General features: G+C 34.9%; 1 protein-coding gene across 1 annotated transcript; it reads right to left on the bottom strand.

Annotated features, from left to right (window-relative positions):
* Positions 1-4,997: 4,997 nt before the first annotated feature.
* LOC149782306 (dnaJ homolog subfamily C member 16-like) lies at positions 4,998-23,174 on the bottom strand. Its single transcript, XM_089934862.1, has 5 exons — positions 23,056-23,174; positions 15,500-15,692; positions 13,359-13,544; positions 9,224-9,291; positions 4,998-5,123 (listed from the first exon to the last, which is right to left on the bottom strand). The coding sequence occupies exons 1-5, from the start codon at positions 23,127-23,129 to the stop codon at positions 5,009-5,011; spliced, it is 636 nt and encodes a 211-aa protein (XP_089790988.1). The 5' UTR covers positions 23,130-23,174; the 3' UTR covers positions 4,998-5,008.
* Between the last annotated feature and the right edge of the window lie 3,697 nt (positions 23,175-26,871).

The following is a 26,871-nucleotide window of genomic DNA, read 5'->3' as shown; positions in this document are numbered from 1 at the left end:
TCAAGCAGATGGATCTTATTTACAGGTACAAGTTGTAATTGGTCAAACAGATGGATCTTATTTGCAGGTACAAGTTGTAATTGGTCAAACAGATGGATCTTATTTACAGGTACAAGTTGTAATTGGTCAAGCAGATGGATTTATTTACAGGTACAAGTTGTAACTGGTCAAACAGATGGATCTTATTTGCAGGTACAAGTTGTAATTGGTCAAGCAGATGGATTTATTTACAGGTACAAGTTGTAACCGGTCAAGCAGATGGATCTTATTTGCAGGTACAAGTTGTAATTGGTCAAACAGATGGATCTTATTTACAGGTACAAGTTGGAAATGGTCAAACAGATGGATCTATTTACAGGTACAAGTTGTAACTGATCAGGCTGGTGGATCCATCTGAGACACATTATCAATAAAGTGTACCAAAAATCTAACATCAAACAGTTAATCTTGTAATGCATCAAGTTAAAAGCTAATTACCTACCCTTTACAGCCATCTAATATGATTGGCAATCAGTCTGGTGTACGGATTCGTCTGCTAAACACCACGTTGGCTAATCAGTATTGTTATAATGATAATAATAATAACATGAACAACAACAATAATAAAAACAATAATATCTCTTGTTTATCCAGGGTAACATAATTAGCTAACATTTAGTGTACGTCATAGTGCTGAAATGAAAATAAATATCCTGCTAACTTATGTGTAATTAGTAAAAAAAATCCACAGGGGTGACATCTACTGTGTTAAAAACGTAAATATAGCACAATACAAATTATACAAGGTGAACATAGTCTTATCACACAGATGAATTACAGCTACCACTTGCAAATATTATGCAGTCATAAAATCAGGTTTGCTGATTCAAGTGTTTGTATTGGCATACTTTCTCAGGGCTAAAATTTTAATGCTTGTTTAATATTATGCTGAAACCTATTGAAGAAAACTCTATCAGCATAAGCAAATGATTTCTTAAAATACTCTAGATATAAATCATTGTTTTCACTCCACCATAAACATGTTTGTTACTGTTAGTCATATTCCACTAATAATCAACTTCTCCTGATGGCAGCTACCTTCACCTTCATTTTATAGAGCAGACTCATGGATCTCTTGAGTCAGGCAAGAAACTTAGTAGCCATCAATGGTTACACATAGTAGCTACTGAGTGTTTAAACATAGTAGCCACTGAATAGTTAAACAAAGAAGTCACTGAGTGGGAAAACTTAGTAGTCACTGAGTGTGAGAACTTAGTTGCCAGTGAGAAGGAAAACTTAATCACTGAGTGTGAAAACTTAATTGTCAGTGAAAGGGAAAACTTAGTCACTGAGTGGGAAAACTTATTTGCCACTGAGTGGCAAAACTTGGCAGCTACAGAATGGTCCAACTTAGTTGTTAGTGAGTGGCTAAAGTTAGTAGCTACTGAGTGGGAAAACTTAGTAGTCACTGATTGTTTAATGAAATAATGTGATTTCACTATTTTTCTGTGGTATACCAAGTTTCAAATTTTTTGTGTGGTTGATACAAAATTCAAATCTGAACATAAATATAATCATTCCATGGAAACAACATAATCCCTTTCTAAATCCAAACTTTAAGTATCAACAAAAATACCATGAATATTGCAACCCATGAAAATAAATTCAAGATATTTTCTATGTGATAGAATTTGAACAGTTTGAATAATCACTCATATAATTACCATTTGTTTAATTATACACTGATGAAAGTATACACAAGTTGACAAATCCAGTCTAGTCAGATGAAAGACAACAGATTATACAACTATCCATCCATCCATGCCTGCTGCAGTCAGTGTGCCATGGTACAGTCCTGTGCCTGTACTTGCAAACACCTCACAACACTATAATCTGAAAGAGACAAATGTATGCATAAAACAAAAATCTTAGAACTGAAATAAAATAGATGATACTTACCCGGTCACTGGAACAGTGAAGGAGGATACAATTTGTGAATGCACCGCTTACAAAGCAAGGCATAAAAAAACCTAAAATTTGCAAAAAGAGCACAGATAACAATCAGCTATGGCAATGATCAAGGGCAGTAACTCTTGATCAATACAAAAAGTAGCAAGCATGCCAAAAATGTTTTAAACTGAGGACAAAGGCAAATTTTGCTGAGCAGTATTACATAGATCATCCAAGGAAACAGAGGATTCTATTCTGTATGCGGGCTGTGATGTAGGAGACAGAGTGGCATTGTGTTTTATATAGTTATTGAATCTTCTAGTTTGACGAGGAAATAATTAAGCTTGGATCATTTTACTGTGAGTCCTGCAGAAGTAAAGCAATGCAATAGTAATCAGTGATTTAATACTTCTACCATAACTTCTAATTCGTGCCAGAGTATGTGGGTACCATTTTCATTTTGGACCAAAAAGACATTATAAGAAGACATTTAGTGAATACACCATATTGATATGATCATCCATTTAGATGGAGTAGCCAAAACAAGCTGTGAGTTCAAGGTCCCCATGAGTGAAAGGTAAAGGTGGGCTGACAACAATGTCTTAATTTAGAAAGCTGTTAATATGCAAATAATTTTGTTGATAATGTTTGGAGGAGCAAGAAAACCCATCTGAGGTTGGAAAACGGCTAGCTGGGCAGCCCTGGGACAATGGGAAGAATAAAGGCCTTCCTCATCCCTCCTTGCAAAATGGGGAGGATTTAAAAAACTTTCTTCCTTGGTTTTACCATCCACCTTGTCTGGAAAATGACAGGCATGAAGGAGCTTTGGACTGAAGCTGCTTTTGAGACTGATGGGGCTACACATACTTGAAAAACTTGACAGTACCAAAGTGGTCAGGGTGATCGTGCTTTATGGCCTGTTGTGATGGGTGATGAGTGGCTGTGAGAAACTAATGCTGTTGGTCTCAAGTCCTCCAAAGACTGTCCCTTTATCAAGAGAAGCAGCCCTTGAAAGGTTCTTGCTGTGGTCCAGCCAGTCCCACGAATTATTGAAAGCAACATCCACATAAAGGTGGAGCAGCTCCGCAGAGAGCATCATAGACATGGAAAGAGCATATCTCAATGTCTTTGCTACAACCACCAGCAAGCATTGCAGCACCACTGGAGACAATAATTTCTCCTTAAGAAGACTGTAGGATGCTGCCAAAAATAGATTTGCATGTGAGGCAAAGTGGTGGGTGGCTAATAGCGTAATGTATTTCTAGATTCTTTCATTGGTAAGGTCAGTCTCCTTTACTTGCAGCTATTTTCCAAGAAAACAAGAAAAAAAATAATGTAACATACATACATACATACATACATACATATATATATATATATATATATATATATATATATATATATATATATATATATATATCATAATAAAGAGTGTTTATTATGTTCTTGGAGACTATGTTTGCTCTAGTTAATCTTACTTGTTGGTCTCTCGTGATAACATGTATTTATACAAATGTATGTTGAAAATTGTATTACAATTACATATGAGTGGTACATTAATCATACCTGCATAAATTGTTAACTACAAGTATATCCAACATTATCGATATGGAAAAGTGCATAAACATCTTGAAAAAACAAAACCCCCACAAAAAACAATAATGTGTCTTGGCTCTAATGTTCTAAAATGATATTCCCCTGTGAAACATTGTGAACAATCTTTATATTGCATAATAAGCACTATTAGAAATGACATTCAACATACATAACAATACTGTGCCTAGATAATTCATTTTTACAAACTACTAATATAATAAACACTTGTATGAAAGACCATTTAACATTTATAAATACTGCAGTTATGATCAATACTATAACAAACAATTATTAATTTGTATTTTTGCTTGCACTTTTGCTTCATTTTATGTATTAATGTAAACTCAGATAAATATAAAATATATATACATTTCTGCTCAGGGTAAGCAGGTTGAAGGTCAACTACAAGAATGCTGACAAACAATGAGACTGTCAACAAAGAACATTATTAACTAATACCATATTCAAGGAAAGTCTTTAATCCAACACCATGAATCCTGTGTTGAAACTGTTACATTCCATTTTCTATGTGGAATTATCTTCAGCCCACAAACCAATATGCCAGTAGCATGCAACAGTTCTGCAGTTGGTTTAGTTCATAAAACTTGCAATATTCCTTTAGATAAGATAGCAAAAGAGACAACTGTCACAAGCTTTATAGCAAGTACTCATTTCTTCGACAAGCCACAAGAAAGGGTATTACAGGAATTCAGCATGGCAGGACACAGATGTAAGATGCCTTTATAAATAAATATGTTGATGTTTGGTAATATATGAACATTTGTGAGCGTTGCTTTTTTAAGGGGCAAGCTGTGATTGCTTTATCAGTTAACATGTGGCCTACACACATACATTAGTGTGACTTTTTTAGCAATAGTAATCACCCAAACACTGAACCGTATGAGTAAAAGAAGATAATTTGGTCACCATGCTTCAGGTAACTAGATGGACAATTCAATGACAATGTTTTTCAATCAAAAATATAAAATTTCCATTAAATGTTTTAACATGATTAATTAAGTTTTGACTCATTTTGAATAAATAAATTACCTTTGACAGTAATTTCTTGTGAAAAATTGACATATAAACTAGTCTATATTACAAACTATCCAATGTTTAACTGATCTTTCCTTGATCTTCTGACATGTTGAAGAAATGAAAAAGAAAGGTGTTGAACAGTTCATAACGTTTTTCCTGCTACCCATAGATATATATATATATATATATATATATATATATATATATATATATATATATATATATATATATATATATATATATTTGTGTGTGTGTATGTGTGCGTGTATGTGTGTGTGTGCATATGTCTTTCTTAAACAAATCCATGAACTTATGTAAAAACAAACTGGCAGGTATAAGATAAAAATATTCCAACAATAACAACATCTCTTTTTATTAGCCCTAATATGGTATAAATATCATAATGCAAAGGAAATTAAATGTTAGTAAGCACTGACCTTAAAAATTAATGAGGGTCCAATTGGACATCATGTGTTCCATAGGTAGTCCATATGAGATATCCCATAGCAAAATAAAACATGCAGAACAGAAGTAATTCCATGCATGCCACATTATCATAACTGCAAAAAAACCCACATAAATACGTGCAGGTAAGTAATATCTATATTGCATAATACATGAAAACAATAACTAAAGTATACACATACGCACAATGATATTTTAAATTGAACTTCTGTGCAAAATGTGAATAACTGTTGCATGAATATTTTGCAATTTAAGGTTACCATATTAGTTTTATTTGCACTGAATCCATTCATTTCTTGCTCGTATAGTTTGCTTTAAACATAATTACATGCAACAGCCACCTGTAAGGGAAGATTACCAATGATGTGTTAATGCATGTTTGATTGACATTTATTTCTATTTGTAAAATGACAGAAGTGGAATGCAAATATTCACAAGAAACCGATGTGTGTACATCTAAACAACAATTCTTGTTTCTCTTCAAACTTTTAGTCATTTAGAAGAAGCAGTGCTAAGATTTTAAAGATGGCCACTGTGGCAATCATATTAGAAATCAGATCGGCAACAATTTTATTTACAACCAACTAGACTTCATAAGAAGTATATCAATGAAAACCCCATATTGATATAGTAATTCATTCATGATTAACAAGATTGTTCAGATGACCTCTGTGCTGGCCACACGTGTTGTCTGAACAGCACCATTTTCATCTAGCTGCGACTAGACATCACAAGGGATTGTTCAGTAAATCTCCATGTTGCTATGCTCATCCATTCATGATTAGTAGCAATGCTAATATTTCAAGATGACCACTACTGGAAACATATTGCAAACAAATTAGCAGCATTTTCATTAGACCCAACTAGACTTCATAAGAAGTGTTCTGGTGGAACCCTATGTCAACACGACTTTCCATTTAGATGGAATTCTGATAAGCTTTTCACGATTGCCACAGTTGCTGCAATACACGATGTCTGAGAATCTTCATTTCTATTTGTGATCAACTAGAGATCGCACGACCTTTCAACATTACATTCTGTTCAGATGAAGTAACAATACTAGATGGCAGATATTATATTTGATGAATTTCTGTGTAAATGTACACACAATCATCTGTGTAGGTTAAGAGTTATACCAAACTTGTGCCAATGGCTGCATGGACGATGAACAAACGTTCATCCCGTAAGCTTTACTGTTTTATGACTAGCTGAGCGACACATGAATAGAACTTTCTGTGAGCTGTCTCTTTAGCTGTAGGGCACGTGAACATGCTCTTTATCAGTGCTCTTTGTACACTGATAAAATAATCATCATTATATTATTGCACATATGTTAAAAAACGTGTTAACGTAACGCTTAAAACAGGATCACTATGAACCAAATGTTTAAAAATGTCATTGTAACTCAAGTTTCTTTTACATCAGACCTCTGATCCCCTTAAGAGAAAAAGGGGATGAAGTAAACAATATTACCCTTCTCGTATATATCTACCATATGAAAAATATTACTTCCAATGTTAATGAATTTACGACCCGCTGTTTAGGAGATACGGTAAATGAATGACTGAAACATGGATTAATGAAGATATCTTAAAATACCTGATGCTACAGCGTGGTAATAAAATCCTTTTTTGATACAGTTGTTCAATATTTCAAAATAAAAATATTTTTTATGCAAATACTTCAACCTGCAAGAGTACTTAAGAAATATATTTTGCAATAGTTTTACAAAAATTAGTTACTAATGTAAGATTAATATCTAAATTGTGTTTTAATCTTACTCAGATGATTACAAGCAGAAGAAAAGAGTTTATTGTACAGAGGTCCCATGTGTTATAAACATGGTTTGTGGAAGCTACAGCAGTATACTGCATTTTATGTGTGACTATATTAATTTGAAATTTGCCACATTTCACAAAGCTTGGTTCAGGTATGTGACGTAGTACTAATGTAACCTAACTGGTTCTTCTTTCATTCAGTTTGACTTCACTTCTGACACTTTGATTTTGGAAGGAATCAACTATGGACAATTGAGTTATTGTATATAGCATTACATTGAAATTGTCTTCCCCAGTTGTTACCTTGGTTTGACTACTTATGATCTCAGCTTTTGATGGCAGCATTTATCTTCGTACCACTTTGCTCACACCATTTACTTTTAACCAAATCCTGATTTAACTTAGTGCTTAGCTCATGGTCCGTTGATTCAGTGTTATATAATGTTGTTTCATCGGTGAACATGTTAGTGTTGGAAAGCTCAATGTGATATCTTATTTACATTTAAGTCCGATCAGTATTGTATCTGGCATGAACTTCACCAACCTACCTTTAGTCTACAGAATTTAACATAAGTTTTGAATACAGTGATCTGACTGGCTCATGTTGAAGACCGACTTAAAATTAATTGTCAAGTCAGGTGTCTTAAGTCTAGAGTCAATTCAATACCATGTCAGCAAACATGGAGGACAGGAAATGTTTGCTAAAGTGTTGACAAGTTCTACCAATCTGATGAAATATCAGTTCATTAATATGCATAGATCCTATTCATTGCTGTACTCGTTAAAGACCTCGACGATATAAGCCAGAGTGGTCAAACTACAGGACAAAATAAATAAGTTATATATATATATATATATATATATATATATATATATATATATATATATATATATATATATATATATCCCATGAACTTCACAATTTGGTAAATGTGGTCCATGGTGTTGCAGATTTTGCAACACACTGATATTAGCACAATTATCCCAAGTTTGATCTCAATCCTGAATTTCCCATTTTTCAGAATGCTAATTTTCACTGAAGATTTGTAATAATTCCATAAATCTGAAATGGCTGTAATCACCGAGAAACAAAGAAATAATGAAGCATTTCTTAATAATAAAGAATGAATCTAAAATTCAATGACTGACTAAAATCATTGTTACAGATCATTACTTTGATTGCAGTTTATATAAAATAATTTTCAAACAAACTGCATATATAGAAGACCTCGAGTGGGTAATGAGACCAAAAGTGGAACATTATTCAACGAGTTTCATAAATTTAATATTACATCATTACCCATTTGAGATTATTTTTATCACAGCTTTATTTCAGTGGAAATTATTTAGATGGAAAGAAGAACAAATAATTTCGTTCATTCTGACAAACAACACACGTTTCATTTGTTGTGCGTAAGAAATAGTCCCAACCAAACTTAAACTAGTATTTGACGTTTAAAAGTAGATTGTACTTTTCTTACAAATTATAAATCAAAGAAGAAGCGTCCTTCCGAATATAAAGAACATTTTACACAGACTAAATCCTTTTTCAACACAGAATGTCCAACGTGTTTGATGTTGCATTGCTTGGTTCACCACCTGTACAGTTGAAAATACATGTATGTGTAACCTTAAGGTGTCAAATTCACAACTAAATATTGCATTGATATTGCGATATTCATTTGAAAAAAGGGTTACTGGATGCAGAAATTCCCATATTTACTGTAATGTATTTGTGACTGTATATTTGCAGTGTTTGATTTGGAACAGTATACTGCAGAATATACAAACAAATTTCATTTTGACTCGGAGTTGCATCACATATTTACCGCGAAAATATGCAGCGGTTGGATAAACGTCTGTCAGTTTGGAGACTGGTTTATGTGCACATTCTTCTGTAAACAGAAGTGATTTTATTTACTTCTGTAAGTTATCATTTAAACCACACTTGTATACAGGGTGGATTCCATGCTACAGATTTACTGCCTTCCTCAACCTCCACCATACAAGCAATACCAGTAGTTTCACTTCTTGTTGTTATCGTTTTTGTCTAGTGGTTTTAGCCATTTTTCATGCTATGATATGTTATATATGACATAACAAACCCCTGTGGGGTACATTAGCCATATTGAAACGACGAGACCAATTTTCTTCAATTCATTTCGCAAGTCGATTCGAAAAATGGCTGCCAAAAATGATCACTGAAAACAAAAAGTTTCAAAAGGTGTGGTTAAGATGTTTTTCCCATGATTGCAGGCAATCAGTAAAGAGAATACTGCACAATAATTTCATGTGCGTATTTGAATCAATCAGAATCACATAAAGTGATATTTTAAAGTGTGGTAATATAACAAAACATGAAACTGCACATACTATAGGAACACTATACCAACTATTTGATAAAATCTGATACCTACCTTATTAAATATGATAATATCCTGTCTGCCCAAAATAGCAACTTGTGGTATATCCTTAATAAATGGCTCTAATAAAGAAGAAAGGAATTATCATTAATAATAACTACATTAAAGTAGATGTACAAACATAATCTGTAGAAATAAAATTGTTGGGCATTGGAATAACATGACCTCTGAATACACTAAAAATAACATGACCTCTGAATACACTAAAAATAACATGACCTCTGAATACACTAAAAATAACATGACCTCTGAATACACTAAAAATAACATGACCTCTGAATACACTAAAAAATAACATTCAGTCAACAATATTATGTTTTAGAGTAGATTTAATTTCATATATATCAAGTATCCGTGGCACACCATCCCCCATGAATAACTCTCCATGTTTATGATTTTACAGTAAATGTTACAATTACATGGAAGTAATCTCATTTGGAATGTCTAGGTGCCTACACATTTTTGGGTCAGTCCTTTTATTTTAAGTTTTTTTTATACAAGAATTAGTTGTTAATAAAAAATTTCATATTTATTTAAATATTAGTAACTAAAAATACGGTAAGATGTAAATTATCTAGACCCATCAAATATTTGATTAAGTTCAAGGGGTCTATCTTCCAAAATTTTTATTTTAACATTTTTTCATGGATGAATCGATGTGAATATAAACACAAATACTTAACTCGTGTTACTAAAGCATGAATTAATGGTCACAGTCTCCTTCTTTAATTTTAGGGGCATAGCAGTATCAGAGATTTATTGTAAGAACTTCAGCTAATGCAAAAAGGAATCTCCTTGAGGTACTTTTTGTGCCATGATTACAGGCTACTCTGATGCGGCAAGGAATGAAGGAGAAGGTTGTGTGTGAATGCTGAAACTTAGCCTTCATAACATCCTCCAGTGATGAATGAGTTAGATATGTCTATAAGGTTGCAATGGCATGGAACTTGTGCGCTTTTACCATCAAGCATGAGCGATCCTTGTCAGTCAGGGACTGATATGAAGGATGACCTATATTTATAGAGTGGCTGCTAGCCCGACAGAAGGATGAGCTGTAGATACATACATAATGGATGGTAGCCCGACAGAAGGATGAGCTCTAGTTACAGACAGAATGGATTATAGCCCGACAGAAGGATGAGCTGTTGTTACAGAAGAATGGATGGTAGCCCGACAGAAGGAAGAGCTCTAGTTACAGACAGTATGGAAGGTAGCCTGACAGAAAGATGAGCTGTAGTTACAGAAATAATGGATGGTAGCTTGACAGAGGGATGAGCTGTATTTACAGATAGAATAGTTAATCGCCAGGCAGAAGGATGAGATGTATTTACAGATAGAATGGATGGTGGCCCAAGAGAAGAATGAGCTGTATTTACAGTCAGAATAGATGGTGGACAGCCAGTAGAATGAGCTGTATTTACAGACAGAATTAATAGTGTCCAGACAGAAGGATGAGTAGTATTTACAGACAGATGAGCTGTATTTTCGGACAGAAAGGTTAATGACAAAACATAAGGATGAACTGTATTTTCAGACAGAATTGCTAATGACGAGACAGAATGATGAGCTGTATTTTCAGACATAATTGTTAATGACGAGACAGAAGGATGAGCTGTATTTTCAGACATAATTGTTAATGACGAGACAGAAGGATGAGGTATATTTTCAGACAGAATGGTTAATGGCCAGACAGGAGGATGAGTTGTATTTACATACATAATAGATGGTGGACAGCCTGTAGAATGAGCTGTATTTACAGACAGAATAATTAATGGTCAGACAGAAGATGAGTTGTATTTACAGACATAATAGATGGTAGACATTAGAATGAGCTGTATATACAGATAAAATTTATAGTAACCAGACAGAATGATGAGATGTAGTTACAGACAGAATTAATAGTGGGCAGACATAATGATGAGCTGTATTTACAGAGAGAATTGAAACTGGACAGACAGAAAGATGAGCTGTATTTACATACAGAATGGTTAATGGCCAGACAGAAGGACGAGTTGTGTTTACAGACAGAATGGAAGGTGACCAGACAGAAGGATGATCTGTATTTACAGAGAGAATTGATACTGGACAGACAGAAGGATGAGCTGTATTTACATACAGAATGGCTAATGGCCAGATAGAAGGACAAGTTGTGTTTACAGACAGAATGGAAGGTGACCAGACAGAAGGATGATCTGTATTTACAGAGAGAATTGATACTGGACAGACAGAAAGATGAGCTGTATTTACATACAGAATGGTTAATGGCCAGACAGAAGGACGAGTTGTGTTTACAGACAGAATGGAAGGTGACCAGACAGAAGGATGATCTGTATTTACAGAGAGAATTGATACTGGACAGACAGAAAGATGAGCTGTATTTACATACAGAATGGTTAATGGCCAGACAGAAGGACGAGTTGTGTTTACAGACAGAATGGAAGGTGACCAGACAGAAGGATGATCTGTATTTACAGAGAGAATTGATACTGGACAGACAGAAAGATGAGCTGTATTTACATACAGAATGGTTAATGGCCAGACAGAAGGACGAGTTGTGTTTACAGACAGAATGGAAGGTGACCAGACAGAAGGATGATCTGTATTTACAGAGAGAATTGATACTGGACAGACAGAAGGATGAGCTGTATTTACATACAGAATGGCTAATGGCCAGATAGAAGGACAAGTTGTGTTTACAGACAGAATGGATGGTGAAAAGCCACACAGAAGGTGGCAATTATTTAATCCCCTAAAACGGAAGTGTTCTAGTTCATGCTCCACTTTTAAAACGAGTGAGCAAAACCCTATTATTTTTTTACTTGATTCAAGTATAGAAGTATTTTACACGGTAGATAAAATACGAAGTTGTCCATGAACTAAATTAAAACCATAAGTTAGTAAAATGTTAATATAGGTCACAATGACCTTCTTTTGTTGCATGGGTGTGGAACTAATAGGGATGCATCTAATTACCTAATTTGATGATTCTGGTATAAACATTACTTGAGACTGAAACCAAGGCAGTAAAGCATGAAATGTGCTCACAGTGACCATCTTTATGATGCGGTTGTGGTACTGATGGAGTTATATGCCATCATAAAATTTTATGATGAGGTTGTGGTATTGATTGAGTTATATGCCATCATACAATTTTATGATGAGGTTGTGGTACTGATTGAGTTATATGCCATCATACAAATATATGATGAGGTTGTGGTACTGATTGAGTTATATGCCATCATAAAATTTTATTTATCTTAGTATAAGATTATTGCATAAGCGGGCTAAAATTATTTGGTTTTGAGATAAACCCCAAAACTTGAACTAAACCAGTATAATTTTAAATATAGGTCATGGTGACATTCGTTTGTGATCAGGCTGTGGTACTAACGGAGATGCATACAATCTTCTAGTTTATAGTTTGATTATTCTTGCAAGAACACAGCACGAGAAATAAAGCACACAATTTAATAAGTCAGCGAAGAATGAAATACAGATCACATTGGCATAGGTTTGAGATGAGGGTGAAGTACTCCTCATTGAGCATCCTCTCGCCAATTTGTATGATTCCACACATAACAGTATTCAAACAGCATTGCAAATAGCGTGAGTTAAATGCACAATTATAAACAAGACTGTACAACTTATTTCTTGTATATATCAATTTAGCCGTCTCAACCTCTTCTCCGAGAGCTGCTGCTATAAACTCCATGCTCATCTTGGGGGTTGTACAATAACTTACCTTTGCTATGTATAGGTGGGCTAAACAGAATACAACTGTCTTACGGAAGATTAGGTAATGAATATGCATTAATATAGTTCTAATTATTAATTATATATTTTAGCGATCTGTATATACGGAAACAGAGGCAGATTTAAGGAGGTTGAAGGAGGATATGCAAGAAAGGGAGAGCCATAGGGTACTGCCTTTTATCGAATAGAGCTAAAACATGCAATAAAAATGCACAAGGTAATCGTATGTCATTATATAATGTAACGCACTACATTAAGCTACTTCTTCTCTTGTTACTTAGCCTGATTCATTCTGTATCATTCCAATACACTTTTACATTCCAGCACACGTTTAAAGACATTGTGAACCAGATATTTCCTCAGAAAGACAACTTACAGGTCCATGTTCATTGTAAAGCTCCGTTAGGTTGGTTTGGTATTGCAGATTACTATCAGTAGTTAGAAGAACAGTCAGACGATACTCTAATTTTTCCTCACACGTCTTTTCTCTTTGTAATTCCCACCCTGTTTCCAGCCATTCATAACTCAAACTCTTCTCGTCCATTCGCCACAAAATTGCAACCTGTGAATAATACAAGTGATTGTTCTCTTATATAAATGTTACTTCTGTAAATAATGTTGACGAGGAAAAGGATAAGGGTAATAAAGGAGGCAAGGAAAGGATAAGGGAATAGGTCAGGTGAGGATGAAAACAATTGGCATTTTGTACTTGTCTCATATGAGTGAAAATGGCCAGCAAGCATATGTAACAATCTGCGTGCATCAATTGTGATGGTACTGAAACAACAGGAGTAATTATTTCTTTGAAGAACAATTTTCATCTTCGAACGAGTGGTAATTTATCAATCACTGATACATACCTATTTAACTATAGTAGAAGGAAATGGCCTACTCAGGACTTTTTACCCAATCAAGTAGGGGCGTAGTACCCTGCCTAGAGGGTTGAGGCCACCGAAACTAAACTGCTATTTTGAAAATACCTTAGGCTGCAAAACCCCAAACAGAAGCAATATTAGTGTGTGGGTTGGGTCACAAAGATGATGTTAAAAGTGAAGAATCCGTAGACCTGGAATTTAAATTATACATTTTTTTGACAACCGATCCGGTGTCTTAATTGGTTAGAGCATCGGCCTCGGATGTGGTTGATAGCGAGCTCGAACCCTGTCCCAGTCGTACCAAAGACTTATAAAAATGGTACTAACAGCTGCCTCGCTTGGCTCTCATCGTTAAGAGGCTAGTGTTAGGACTGGTCGTCTTGGTATTGATATAATCTAACTGGGTGGGACATCATGCTACATGTCTGCTCCATGATGCTCCAGTGCTAGACATCACTATAAACCCCACAATGATGACATCACAGCGTTACAACTGAAAAATTGTGATAGGTACGTTAAAAATCCAAATCACACCCCCCCCCACATTTTAAGTCATACTAAATAAAAATGTTTATCAATACTATCTTTTTCATATTCTGATGTTGGTGAAATATTATGCAAAAACAATCAAAGAACAAGTTTTGGACAAAACAAAAACTTTGATTTTCTTATTTAATGTCCTGGGAAATGTATTATTTTCAGTTCCAGAATTACAGCTGCATTAGTGTTAGTATTTTGATCAAAGGTTAACTGGTTTATGGTCAAAATGAATATTTATAAGTAGTCAGTTGTTCTTTCAGAAAACTACACTTTAGCACTTCACTCCATGGAAGAGAGTTTAAAAGTAATTATTACTTGACTACAAGCCACTCCACTACCTTGAAATATATAATACATAATTGTTGGGCATTTCCGGTACAGTTGGATCGTGACCAAAGATAGCTGTTGTTAGTATCCTTTTATTTCTTACTGTGGGTCTCTGCTTTTGCATATCTTGTTTTAAAGGTATCAAGAGCTGATACAATGTGACAAAACCACATGATGTACTGTCTACTAAGACAGACCATGGAAAAACCATTCATTCATAGAGATTTTGACAAATCGAGAAGATATGATTTTAAACCTCGTTTGTCTTGCGTTTTGTGGGTATGTAGTATTTAAACAGCTGGTAAAACATAACGACCAAACAAGCTTAATCAGCAACTCTTCTGTTGACTGATGCACAAAGAGTGTGTAAAATAAACCTATTCACCTTTGAATTAAGCTTTGTTAGCTGCATATTTATTGGCTGTCAAACAAAGGAGCAATAAATAAACTAGACTTAGTGACCTTTGAATTTTATTTCATTATGGGTTTTTGGCTGTTAAATAGATAAGAAATTAAAAGACAAATTGATTATGTTATTTGAGAACTCATATGATAAAGGTCAAGTTAATCTTTAATGTATGTACCATGCAAAACCCTTGACTAACCAGACGTGTCCATCAAATACATGGAGTTAATGATCTTTTACATAATTTTCATCATTCATCCATTTCAATAAAGTCAACGTACATTCATGAGCTTGAAGAAAGATAACTATTGATGATAAAGAAATAACAAGGAAACAAAGTAAAGACTGAATATTGTAGTCAAATCATACCGTGGCTGTATCGTGTTCCTGCATTCTCTCCTTGGTGAGTGCTAACACAAATTCTTTCTGTATATCTTCATAAACGTAACTAAACATGACACGCTCATGGCCAGCCAATTTTGATGTCTGTGCATAATTCCTGAAGGAATCTCTATAGGCATCATGCTCTTTATTCTTCTTTGTGATAAGCACAACACAAAGCCTTAAATAAATAAATATTGATCTGATTTGTGACAAGTACCACACAAGCCTTAAAGAAATAAATTTCTCTGATTTAGGTTATAATTTCATGATTAAATCTTAAATATCTTGATGATTTTAATCAAATATAAGCAGTCAAAATTCAGGAATATATGTCTTTTGCTTTTCATTGGATAAAGTATCCAAATGATTATGGTGATGCAGTTTATGAGTTATGGTAGAAAGTTTCATAAAGGAAGAAACTGATGATTTAGGTGGCGCTCACCAGATAATATGTGCTTTTGAGAGAGTGACGTATGTAAGGTGAAGTAGTTCGCATTTAAAACATGCACGGTGGAGAGAATGTTTGCATACCTCTATGCTACATTAATGTAATGTGGATGATATTTCTTTTGGATATTGTACTTTTGGTTGGTTGGTTGTTGTTGTGGGGTTTAACGCCATTTTTCAGCACACGATAGGCCATATATGGCGGCCAGTATTAATGGTGGAGGAAGAACCCGGGAAAACCCCGGAAAGAACCACCGACCCACGAGAAGCTACTGGCATGCTTTCTCACATATCTACATTGGCTGAATCTGAGACTCGAACCGGCGCAGACAGAGGTGAGATGGCAGTGATCCGTAATGGCGAACGCTTTAGACCACTCGGCCACTCGGGGCCCCTTGTACTTTTGGAAATTTTACATGATTTAAGCACACTGCTAACTAAAATGACTGCTCCCTTGTGTTAAAAAATCAGTCTGAATTAGTCTAAAGTACACTATACATAGCAGCTATTAAAATAGGGAAAATGAATTTTGCCAGACTAGACAATACCAGCTTCTGAAAGTGCAATGAATGAATTACCAAATATATAAAATGTAAAAAAAGTTATCGGCTCTTTTTTATACAATTGACCTCTGAAGTTCAGGAAGTGAAAATGACCAAGTAGAGCTAGCACTTTTTTGAAAGGTGCACATTTGAAGTAAGGCCAAGCTGTATACTCTATAACCCATAGTACACCCATCAATCATACACCAAAATAAAGGGAATTAAAGGTTCTTTGCATTATACCTAAGATATACAAGGTCTTTTTTAAATAGCCAGTATAACCAGTGAGGAAAGCCGGGGACATTCTTTTTCTTTAAATTCCTAACCCTATGCAAAATGCGAAACTGTATAGCGCCACCTTAGCATGTGCGATCTTGTCAATATAAACATGCATAGATTATTCGCTTGAAATAAAATATTTTGTTAGCGATATTATGGGGAAATATAATCATATGGGTCCAACGTTCAACAGAAGCTCATAAATCAACTAAATAATGACATAGAATGATCATATTTGCATTCCGTTGAAAATATTGCAACATTGACCTCCAAATACAATTGTGTTGAAATACAATAATAATTAACGGAAATGCTATGGGAAACAAAATTGTTGAATCCTAATATTGGGGGTCGGATACTTGCACTTCAGATATGTTCTTCTGAACACGTTTTTCCGTCAATCAGTTTATGTGATGTGGTAAAATCTGACTAATCAAGATGCCCTTTCGTCTCAAGAAAATAATCTCATTTTCATGAAAAGAAGAAGTGGGACCACATCGCACATTTATACCAAACCCATTGTAAAAGCTATAAAAGTTTTTTCTTTTTTTAATTTTAAAAAATAACACGAAACATAACACTAATCTTTTGACAATGTTCCAGTACAATTGTCTAAACCAGTGGTAGATTAGAAACTGAAAACTGTATTGCAAATCGACATCAACCACTTATATGGCCCATTATGTTTCAATCAAATCCGTTTGAGAGGGTAATATATATATATATATATATATATATATATAGTAATGAGAGGTTAATATTTATATATATATCGTAATGACAAACCAACAATTTTATCCCCTTCTCACGGGCCACGGATAAAAATCCTTATTACAAATAAGTGCAAAGTATATATGTTTTCTTCTAATTTGAAATAAACTTACACAATCCGTTTATGAGAAACAAGCTCTCAAAATTCTCCTTTTTTTCCAAAAATTTTTTGAAGACATCCCACTAAAAAAGAAAGTTTTCTGCACATTATACATCACCCACATATTTCGCCTACAAGCTGTGTGGGAGAAGAAATAACTATTGAATTCCCGTTTTTGATTTTTTTCAAGAAATTCTACAAATATATCCCAGAGAAAAAAGTAAAACCGTAATGCCAATCTACAACAACTACATATCGATCCTGCACAGTTTCACCAAAATCCTTCAAGTGGTGGAAGAAAAAGCGAAATTGAAGAAATTCACAAAATATTCCCTTATTATCATTTTTGAAGATTCTTTCCTAACATTGGTTTGGAAAGAGAATAAAAATCCTTTCGGACACTGACACCAGTCACACATCGAGCCTATAAGTTTGCTCCTCCAAGCAGTATGTGAGAAATCGTGATGACTTAGCGTTGCCAATGATCGACTTTAAAATGAACAAGTCAATCTACAGGGAGCAACAGTAACATAATATTCATATTCTTTGCAAACGTGTGGCGATATGAAATCTTTCAAGTTGGTTAGGAGTAATATCAACGACAATCTGAATTCTTCCAATTCCCCCTTTTCCAAAGTTTCTTTTCATAACTTGTACCCAAACTTAACCAGAGAAAAGAAAGTGAAACCCTATTGAGCATATATGCTATCCATCTGTGGAAACTACAAAGCTTCAATACTATCCTCAAACTCGTGTCACAAAAGAAGAGACAAGACCCTCTTTCTCACAATTAGTGGAAAAAATTGCAGAACGTTGCTGCATATTTACACCAATGTCATCTATCCAGAAATTTTCAGTAAATTCTGTATTTATTGTAGGACCTCAATTCTCAAAACACCCCTTTTTGATTTTTTCAAGGCATTTGATCCAAAATGGCTCCGAGGAGAAGTTAAGCCAACCATATTTCAAACCTAGAGTGCTTATTATTCACCAAGTGGTGTGGGAGAACACGGTACAAGCTGGTCATGATTGGTCTGACTGATGCACTGGGACAACAACAATACATTTGCTAAAGTGCCAGGATAATTAAAGTCAACTAAAGATGCCATATCCCATTACTCATGTACGAACTCCTAAGGAAAAAGTAACACAGTGTCTAGCATTTTTAATACTACACTTTGTTTCCATGGTAATATTAAAAATAACTAATGAGAAAAGTTCTGTATGTCAAGATATCATGGGTACCAAGTCTGGTTGAAACACCTAGAGTGGTTTTGAGCAGTGCTTCACAAATATGCATTGAAAAACAGACAGATGTTGCGATAGTTGTATAATCTGTAAACCATGTATAGAAAGAAAGACAGAGAGTGATAGCTGTATCCCCTGTATTACATGCCTGAGGGGATAATATTTTTCTAATCTTGCTTTAAGAGCACATTTATTGGCTGAAATCACATGCAAGTTTTAAATGCTTACGCTAACTATGGTTGATTGATGGAAACTGTTTCAACGACAGAGTTATTATCTTAAATTCCCAGGATATTTCTTTAATATTTTATCAAGATGAAGTCCATACATTATCATATACTTGTAAGAAAAAGAAGCAGACATAGTTATCTGTGTCATCGCCTGACTAAATGATATTGGAGTCAATGAGTTCTCGATAGCAAAGAGCACACACTGAACATTATATTTATGACGCGGCACTTCTGTGGAAATTGCCTGACGTGCACCAATGCTGGTTGAACTAGACTGAATGATTCGAGTTGTGCTGTGATGGGAAACTAACTGGCAAAGAGACATACGAATAAACATAGCAATAGGTCTATCTCCCCTCTAATATGACATATTGAGTGAATAAATAAGGAACAGATAAGAAACCCGAGAGTGCTTACACTAGTTTTGGTTTGTTTATGGACAAAACAACGAAACACCATTGCTTTAATAAGCTGGGTTAGTTCTACCATTGTTCATCAAATATATGCAACTTGTTTAATGTGTGCTATTACTGGCTGAAATACTGCAAATAATCCGTTTACCAGTACAAACTGAGTTGTTTCTATCATATGTCATTTCCTCTATGCAAACTTACTTAATATGTCATTTCCTCTATGCAACTTACTTAATATGTAGTAATACCAGTTGAAATACCATGAATGTTTTGACAGTTATGTTCAGACAGAAATACAAACCGGTAGTATATGAACCTACACATCGTGAGCGAGGCACACTAACCACTGAACCACCATGGCATTTTGGTTCTGATTCATGGCAACCATCCAAGTTATTTATGAGAAGTAGCGATAACCAGCGTGTGCTGAAGGTCAACAGACTTACACCATAGACTCTTCTAACATGTTAGCAGTACAGGTACTAATTCAAAGATGTCATTGACACTGTTAATTATTCATAAAATTCATAAATACAAATGGATATCATTCATTTCTAGAATATAAAAGTTGCGGCGTAGGTGCTATAATGTGTTGATACAAACCATTTTGTATGCCTTTCAAATCATTATTCATAAAGTCTGCTTTAGAAGCTGTTATTACTAGCCCCCCCCCCCCAATTTTACTGGCTGGGACTAACATGCTGGGAGTCGACATGGACTGGACTGACAGTCTGGTTATGAACAAGATTACAAGAATTATGTGTATATGGCTAATCATCGTGATCATCAAGAACAACTGAGGCTGTGAATAACATTAATGGGCAAAGATGTTCTAAGATCAATGCACATGCAACAAAACGTGCCTGAATGGTAGATGATATTTTCACTCTGCGTTTAATAGTCATGCAATCATCCACTTGTAAGGCCAGGCAAACTCTAGATGGTGCTGACCTTGATCTTGTAATTTATTCCTAGAAAGTGGTAACCGTCTTTGAAGTTTGTTCAAAGACGATGGTGCAGAGTACCAACTGTTTCTGTTTTGGTCAATGCGACCTTGTTCGTTTAGTTGTCTGACCCACAGTCTGCGGTGTATTTCATTCCTGTGTAAGCATGTCCTCTTTAAAAGGGACATGAGCTTTGAGAACCTATTATGGCCAACACAAATTGGGAAACATTTCATGTTACAAGCACTGATTCGGCTCGTGATGTGAACTGTTTTGTTGTTTAAAATGGTAACTTTTAGTCGTGGGGACCATATACGTTCTGGGTATTATATATCTTTCAAAGGCACAAAATGCACAGTGATTGCAGAACATGAAACTTAAGTCCTATTTTGGCAATGTTTGGTAGGGGTATTCTGTCTCATATAAATGAAAAATGTAGTATAAAAATGTGTTGAATTTTACACATTTATATACTGATGTTGTAGAGACCTTTATTTATAATGAAATATTGTAACGCGTCAAGGGTAACGGCAAAATAAAAGGAATGGATGGACAGCTCAAACAATTTTTATTTACTAGATATCTCCAGTGTATTGTACAAAACTAATAGTCAAGACAGTTTTTGAAATTGCTTACCGGCTTATATTTGTTTTCTCAACCTAATGGTAGTGTTCAAGATGGTGAAATGTGATATATTTAATATCAATGAGTATAGTATTTGATGATGCCAATTGGAGTACTGATTTTTCAATTGGTAGCAGACGTTTGTTTTGATGACGACACAGCAACAAGGTCGTCACCGAAATTCCTTCTGCGGAAATGTTTCTCAGATGTGAAGGGTGAAGTAAACGTTGAAACAACTTAAGAAAAGTATTATAATCAGTTTTAGTAGTGTGTCTCAACACCAGAACGTCATTAAGGAAAATGACAAATCAAACACTGTTTTCAGCCAATGGTCAGCAGTCTGTCGAGTGTGAAGGTTCTCGAACGCTCAGATTTAAGAATTACTGTAAGAATCTAGGCCTAATATACTTTTAATAATTTAATGTGTCTTTAGAAACTAGTCTACTTTGCTGTTATGCTTGAAGAAATTTTTACAGTCGAGATTTTTGTTGTTTCTCTAAACCTTGATTGGAAGCCAGTTGAGTCACAACTGCAAGAACGACCGATCACACCCCTATTTATAGGTTTTGGGAAAAACTCGAGAAATTCAACGACAGAGTTTTCACTAATATTACCAAATATGGAAGAAGTTAGAAAAATGTTAACACGAGAGCCATCTAACTGAACGGCCATTATAAACAGTAGTACAAATGGTGCCCGATTTAAGACGACAAAATTAGCAAAATGTTTACAATATATTATAAGTAGATTGAACACTGAACGGGAACAATTTCACAGGACTGCTGACGAAACATTATGTAAATACATGAACATTATCTTAACCCTGGATAAAAATAGATATCAGTACGTGTTTCCCTACTGAAAGTGGAAAGATATGTAAGGTAGGTGAAGACACTACTGCCATTTACAAAACTGGTATCAAAATATTTCCCCAGATGATTTATATTTGAACAAATCATTCATATATGATATACTCATGCTTCAACAACATTTCTTTTACAGAAGATTCATCTTTCAAAACATGTTACCAACCGTTAATATTATTAGCGTGTGAAAAAGAGGTACAAACATTCATTCATAGAGGGAATATAAACATACAAAGGAGCTTATGTATTATAAACATGCATAATGATATATGCAAATGCACGTGATAATTAAATAGTTTGACAGGTAATCAGTTTTGTTTCAACATAACAAAAACGAGCAGTTTAATGTACTCACCCAGTATGACCGTAGACTAATAATGTATATTTCCTAACACAACTTATATGCCTTCTATAACATTGTTTGTTTATCATAATATATAATCATTAGTAATATTCTGGGCAATATCGCTGTAGCCTTTGTTGCATATGGGCCAGAAACAGTTCTTACTGTCAATGCTGATTTGCCTCCATTTAAATTGAGTGTAATTTAAATGACTATTTTCTTTACATAAATCTTTTATATTGTTTAGGACACGGTTAATTTGGGTTTTGATATTTTGACTGCAAAGCCAACAGGCATTTTTTTGTGATCAACACATAAACCCATCCAAAATGCTTGCTCCGTGTATATAATCCAGAACTAAATATACTGTCTGGAAATCATCGTGTTCTTATTGTCTTTACCGTTACCTCAGTCACTGAACTTTTAACTCAAAATCAAGAGATTTAATCTTACCTCAAGTGCAAGCTATGCACAATGGATGGTATGGTATTTTGTTCTTAAGCTGCAATGTTTACCAACTTTTTAAAACATGTACACAACTTAAGATAACCAAACAATGCCTATCAGTCTAAAAGATTAAAAAGACAACCTTTTCCAATATTTACCCATTAGAGTTACATAACTATTTAGTGCTATATCAAAACATTTAAGTATCAACAAAGTTATCATTTATTTCAAAGCTATTAAAATTGATCCAATTTGAAAAAAATAATTGAAATATTGCATCAACTTACATTCTCTTCTTGACATTGTTATCATGCGGACAGAGTTCATCAAAATGCCTCTGGGAGGATAGGCGAGGCAGCATGAGGTACTTGTTTGTCTCCAGTACCTTATATATTGTGTTTGTGTTAAACTGCTGCTCCTGTGAGAGAGAAAAATACAACTTCTAAAATTCAACATGGAACTAGTTAAACGCTTGTGTATCTCCAGTACCTTATTTATTTTAACCTTGGGAAACACCTGCTGCTGAGAACAAATACTGGATTTCGCAGCCTCTAAAGTTCAACATGAAACCAGTTAAACACTCATTCAAACACGCGGTCCACCACCTGTAAATCTCTCATTTGCTGACTATATTTTATTGTTCCTGAAGATTAGTTTTGTTAGTATGTAAATACAGTGATCCCTTATGATAAAGTATTTCAGCATAACAGTCCCTGAATTAACACATAGCACGAGTATGGTAATTAATCCCATTATCAAACACCTCAGTATAACACATTCCCTGATATAACATTGGTATGGGTATAGACGCAATTATACAGCATCTCAATCAAACAAACTCTGATATAACACAGATATGGTCATGGATTACATTACATTGCATCTGAGTTTCCTCATATAACATGAGCATGGCCATAGCTCTCATTATGACGCACTTCAGTATAACATTATACCTGCTATAACATGGTTATCATCATGAATCCTGTTCTGTTATAAAACACTTCTGTATAAAACAATACCTGACTTACCACAGGTATGGTCATGAATCCCATTATAGAGCACTTGAGTACAATTCAACACCTGATATATCATGGGTATGGTCATAGGCCCCATTATAAAGCACCTCTGTACAACACTGTCCCTGATATGAAATTGACATGATCACGTATCCTATTTTAAAGCATCTCCTTATAATATTATATATGCAATAACAATAGGCATTCTCACAGAGAGCATACTAAAGCAATTCAGGATAATATGGGACTTGATATAACACAGGTAATGTCAGATATATGATTATAAAGCACCCCAAATATAACAGTTACTGATATTATCCATATGAATGTGGATCACATTAAACAGCACCGATTTATAACACAGTCCTTGATATAACACGAGTCTTGGATCCTATTGAACTAATTGTATTATATTTTTCCAACGAATGTACCCCAGTATAAGGCGATCTTGGCTATATTGTAAAACTGAGAATGGCTAGAAATAGTGTGACATGCCCAAGTTACAAAATGTGAAGTGTTCTTGACATAAAGTACCATATCATATATCATTTTGACAGGGGGTTGGACATTCTGCTTGTCTCACGTTATCTTATAGTCTATTAGTAACATCATATTTTCCTTCCGATGTCGTTTCTTCAGCTTGTCTCTTTATGATGGGGGACTGGACTGTCTAATTATAACAGCAGACTAGACTCTGCTTGTCTCTAAATGACAGCTGACAAGGCACGTTGCTCATCTTTTCATTACAAGGGACTATACGCAGCTTGTCTTTGTGTGCATTGAAATTGACTCTTCGTGGTTTTTTATGACTGAAAATTAACTGGACACTGCTTGTTTCTGATGACAAGAGACTAGATATTATGCTTGTCTTATCACGACTATATAATGGACAGCCTTGTTTGTCTTATTTTGACTGTCGACGGGACACTGCTAGTCTTATGACTGTATACTGGATACTGCTTGTCTTCTTATGACTGTAGACCAGATACTGCTTGTCTTCTTATGACTGTAGACCAGATACTGCTTGTCTTATTATGACTGTAGACTCGATACTGCTTGTCTTATTATGACTGAAGACTGGACACTGCTTGTCTTATTATGACTGTAGACTGGAAACTCTGCTTGTCTTATTATGATTCAGATAATTGTATTAGTTTTTTGCAAGGCGGGCTACCTGCCTGGAAAGATGCTTTTGTTTCCGTTGCAACGAACAACCAGTGTCATACAGCCAATGACCAAATTTTAAGAATGTTTCACAATATGATGCCTTTTATAAATGCAGTCATGTTACCTGTTATCCTTTAATAAATCGGTACTTCTCTCATAATGTTTTTATGTGGACAATTATCAATCATAGGCCAAAATTTGCACTCACAGGAATAAACATTAATGTTAATTTTCATTTCGAAAAGTTGATTTATTTGGTATATATCCATATAAATTGTTTCACTTCGAGCATAAACACATCCATTCTATACTGTAATAATCTGTGTAAGACACGTACCACTAAAATGTCATTGAGACACGTGGAAGGCACTTATGTAATTTCCAAATGAACTTTTTCAGTGATCAGATTATTCTAGCACGTAATTTTAAGAATCATCTTCCCTGTACAACATCGTGGAAATGGTATCTTAACACCTATTCTAGTTTTCTCATACATACCAATGTTTCCGTTTTACCTTTGCTTCTTCTGCATGATCCACGACCCACAACATTGTCGCTAGAGTCGGAAAAGTGTGTCGCTGTGACATGTTATTAAGTCAGTGTATACATAGCTTGATGACTTTGCAGGCAAAACGTTTCAAGAATATAGAAGACAAACAAATCTGTGAAATTGAGGAAGATAAAATCTGTTTACAGATGCAGAAGTAATTAAAACAAATGTAAAAGCGACACAGGTGTATTGCTCTTGATTTACACAAATAATCGAGTACTTACTGTACTGAGTAATAACTAATTACCTAAAAGGGCAAAGCCAAATATCTTGCACAAATTTTCACAAAAGATTCCAAATTCAAAATGTTGTCGCTAGAGCAGAAAAAGTTGTTCACTGTTTATTAAGTTAGTGATTATAGAGCCGGACTATGCATGCAATTAGTTTCAATACTGTAGGAAATTTAAAACTTTATTGTGTATTTTGCAGACATAGAAATAACGAGACACGCATATGTCTTATTTATACTCAGCACAAATAACTTTATACTTACACTAACATCGACTGGAACATTTGTCTGTTCTTTAAACAGCAGAAGAGTCTCACATTCTTTGTTGACATCGAATTTCTCTATTAACATCCTTGCTTCAGACATAAGTAGTGAAGGGGGTCACTTTAGCGACAATGGGAATTAGCATTAAAAACCACCCTGGGTCACTTTGGCGACAATGGGAAATTTAACATTACGAAAACCCCTGGGTCACTTTAGCGACAATGGGAAATTAACATGGGAATATATTTTGGGTCTGTTGAGCGACAAGGGAAATTTAACATGGGAGAAAATAAGCAATTCTAGGGACAAGTGGAATTTAACATGGGATCTTTTTTTTTTTAAAAGATAAAAAAAATAAATAAAAGGGGTAGGCAATTGAAAGTCGATCTCTTTTCGAGAAATGTGGGTGGCCCTGAAAAGGGCCTTTGGGTTTATATATGCCCTTAACATGAAGGGCATCTGTGACTTCTTCTTGTCCTTAGGCTTCGTCTCACTGTAGGACCGTAAATCAGGACTCTTTTGAGGCATCCTTGCCTCTCCACGTAAATCCTACGTATCCATAGGTTGCTGGCGGTCCTATGGACAACTGTCCATTCGGATCGGACATACATCGGTATGTCCGTCCTGAACATCACGGTTGACACAAGGGTGGAAGATTCAACGTCAGTCCACATGCTGAGGCGACGAGAACAGGTAAATCAATGCAGTGAACTGCGCTTATTTATAGGTAGAGGAAGGATTGAAACGGATTGAGTTCATTGACCGATCCAAACACGCGTTACAAAATTCAGTCAGCTCGCATCCAATCCGAAGAGAACAGTCTGGAACGTCACGTGGTCTATATAGATTCGCTTGTGCCTGTGCGCTGTCAATCCAT

Source organism: Sinohyriopsis cumingii, chromosome 15 (assembly GCF_028554795.1).
Source record: "Sinohyriopsis cumingii isolate HCF-2022 chromosome 15, ASM2855479v2, whole genome shotgun sequence".
Classification (NCBI taxonomy): domain Eukaryota; kingdom Metazoa; phylum Mollusca; class Bivalvia; order Unionida; family Unionidae; genus Sinohyriopsis; species Sinohyriopsis cumingii.
Note: the sequence above shows the minus strand (reverse complement) of the source record. Positions and strands in the feature narration are given on the sequence as shown.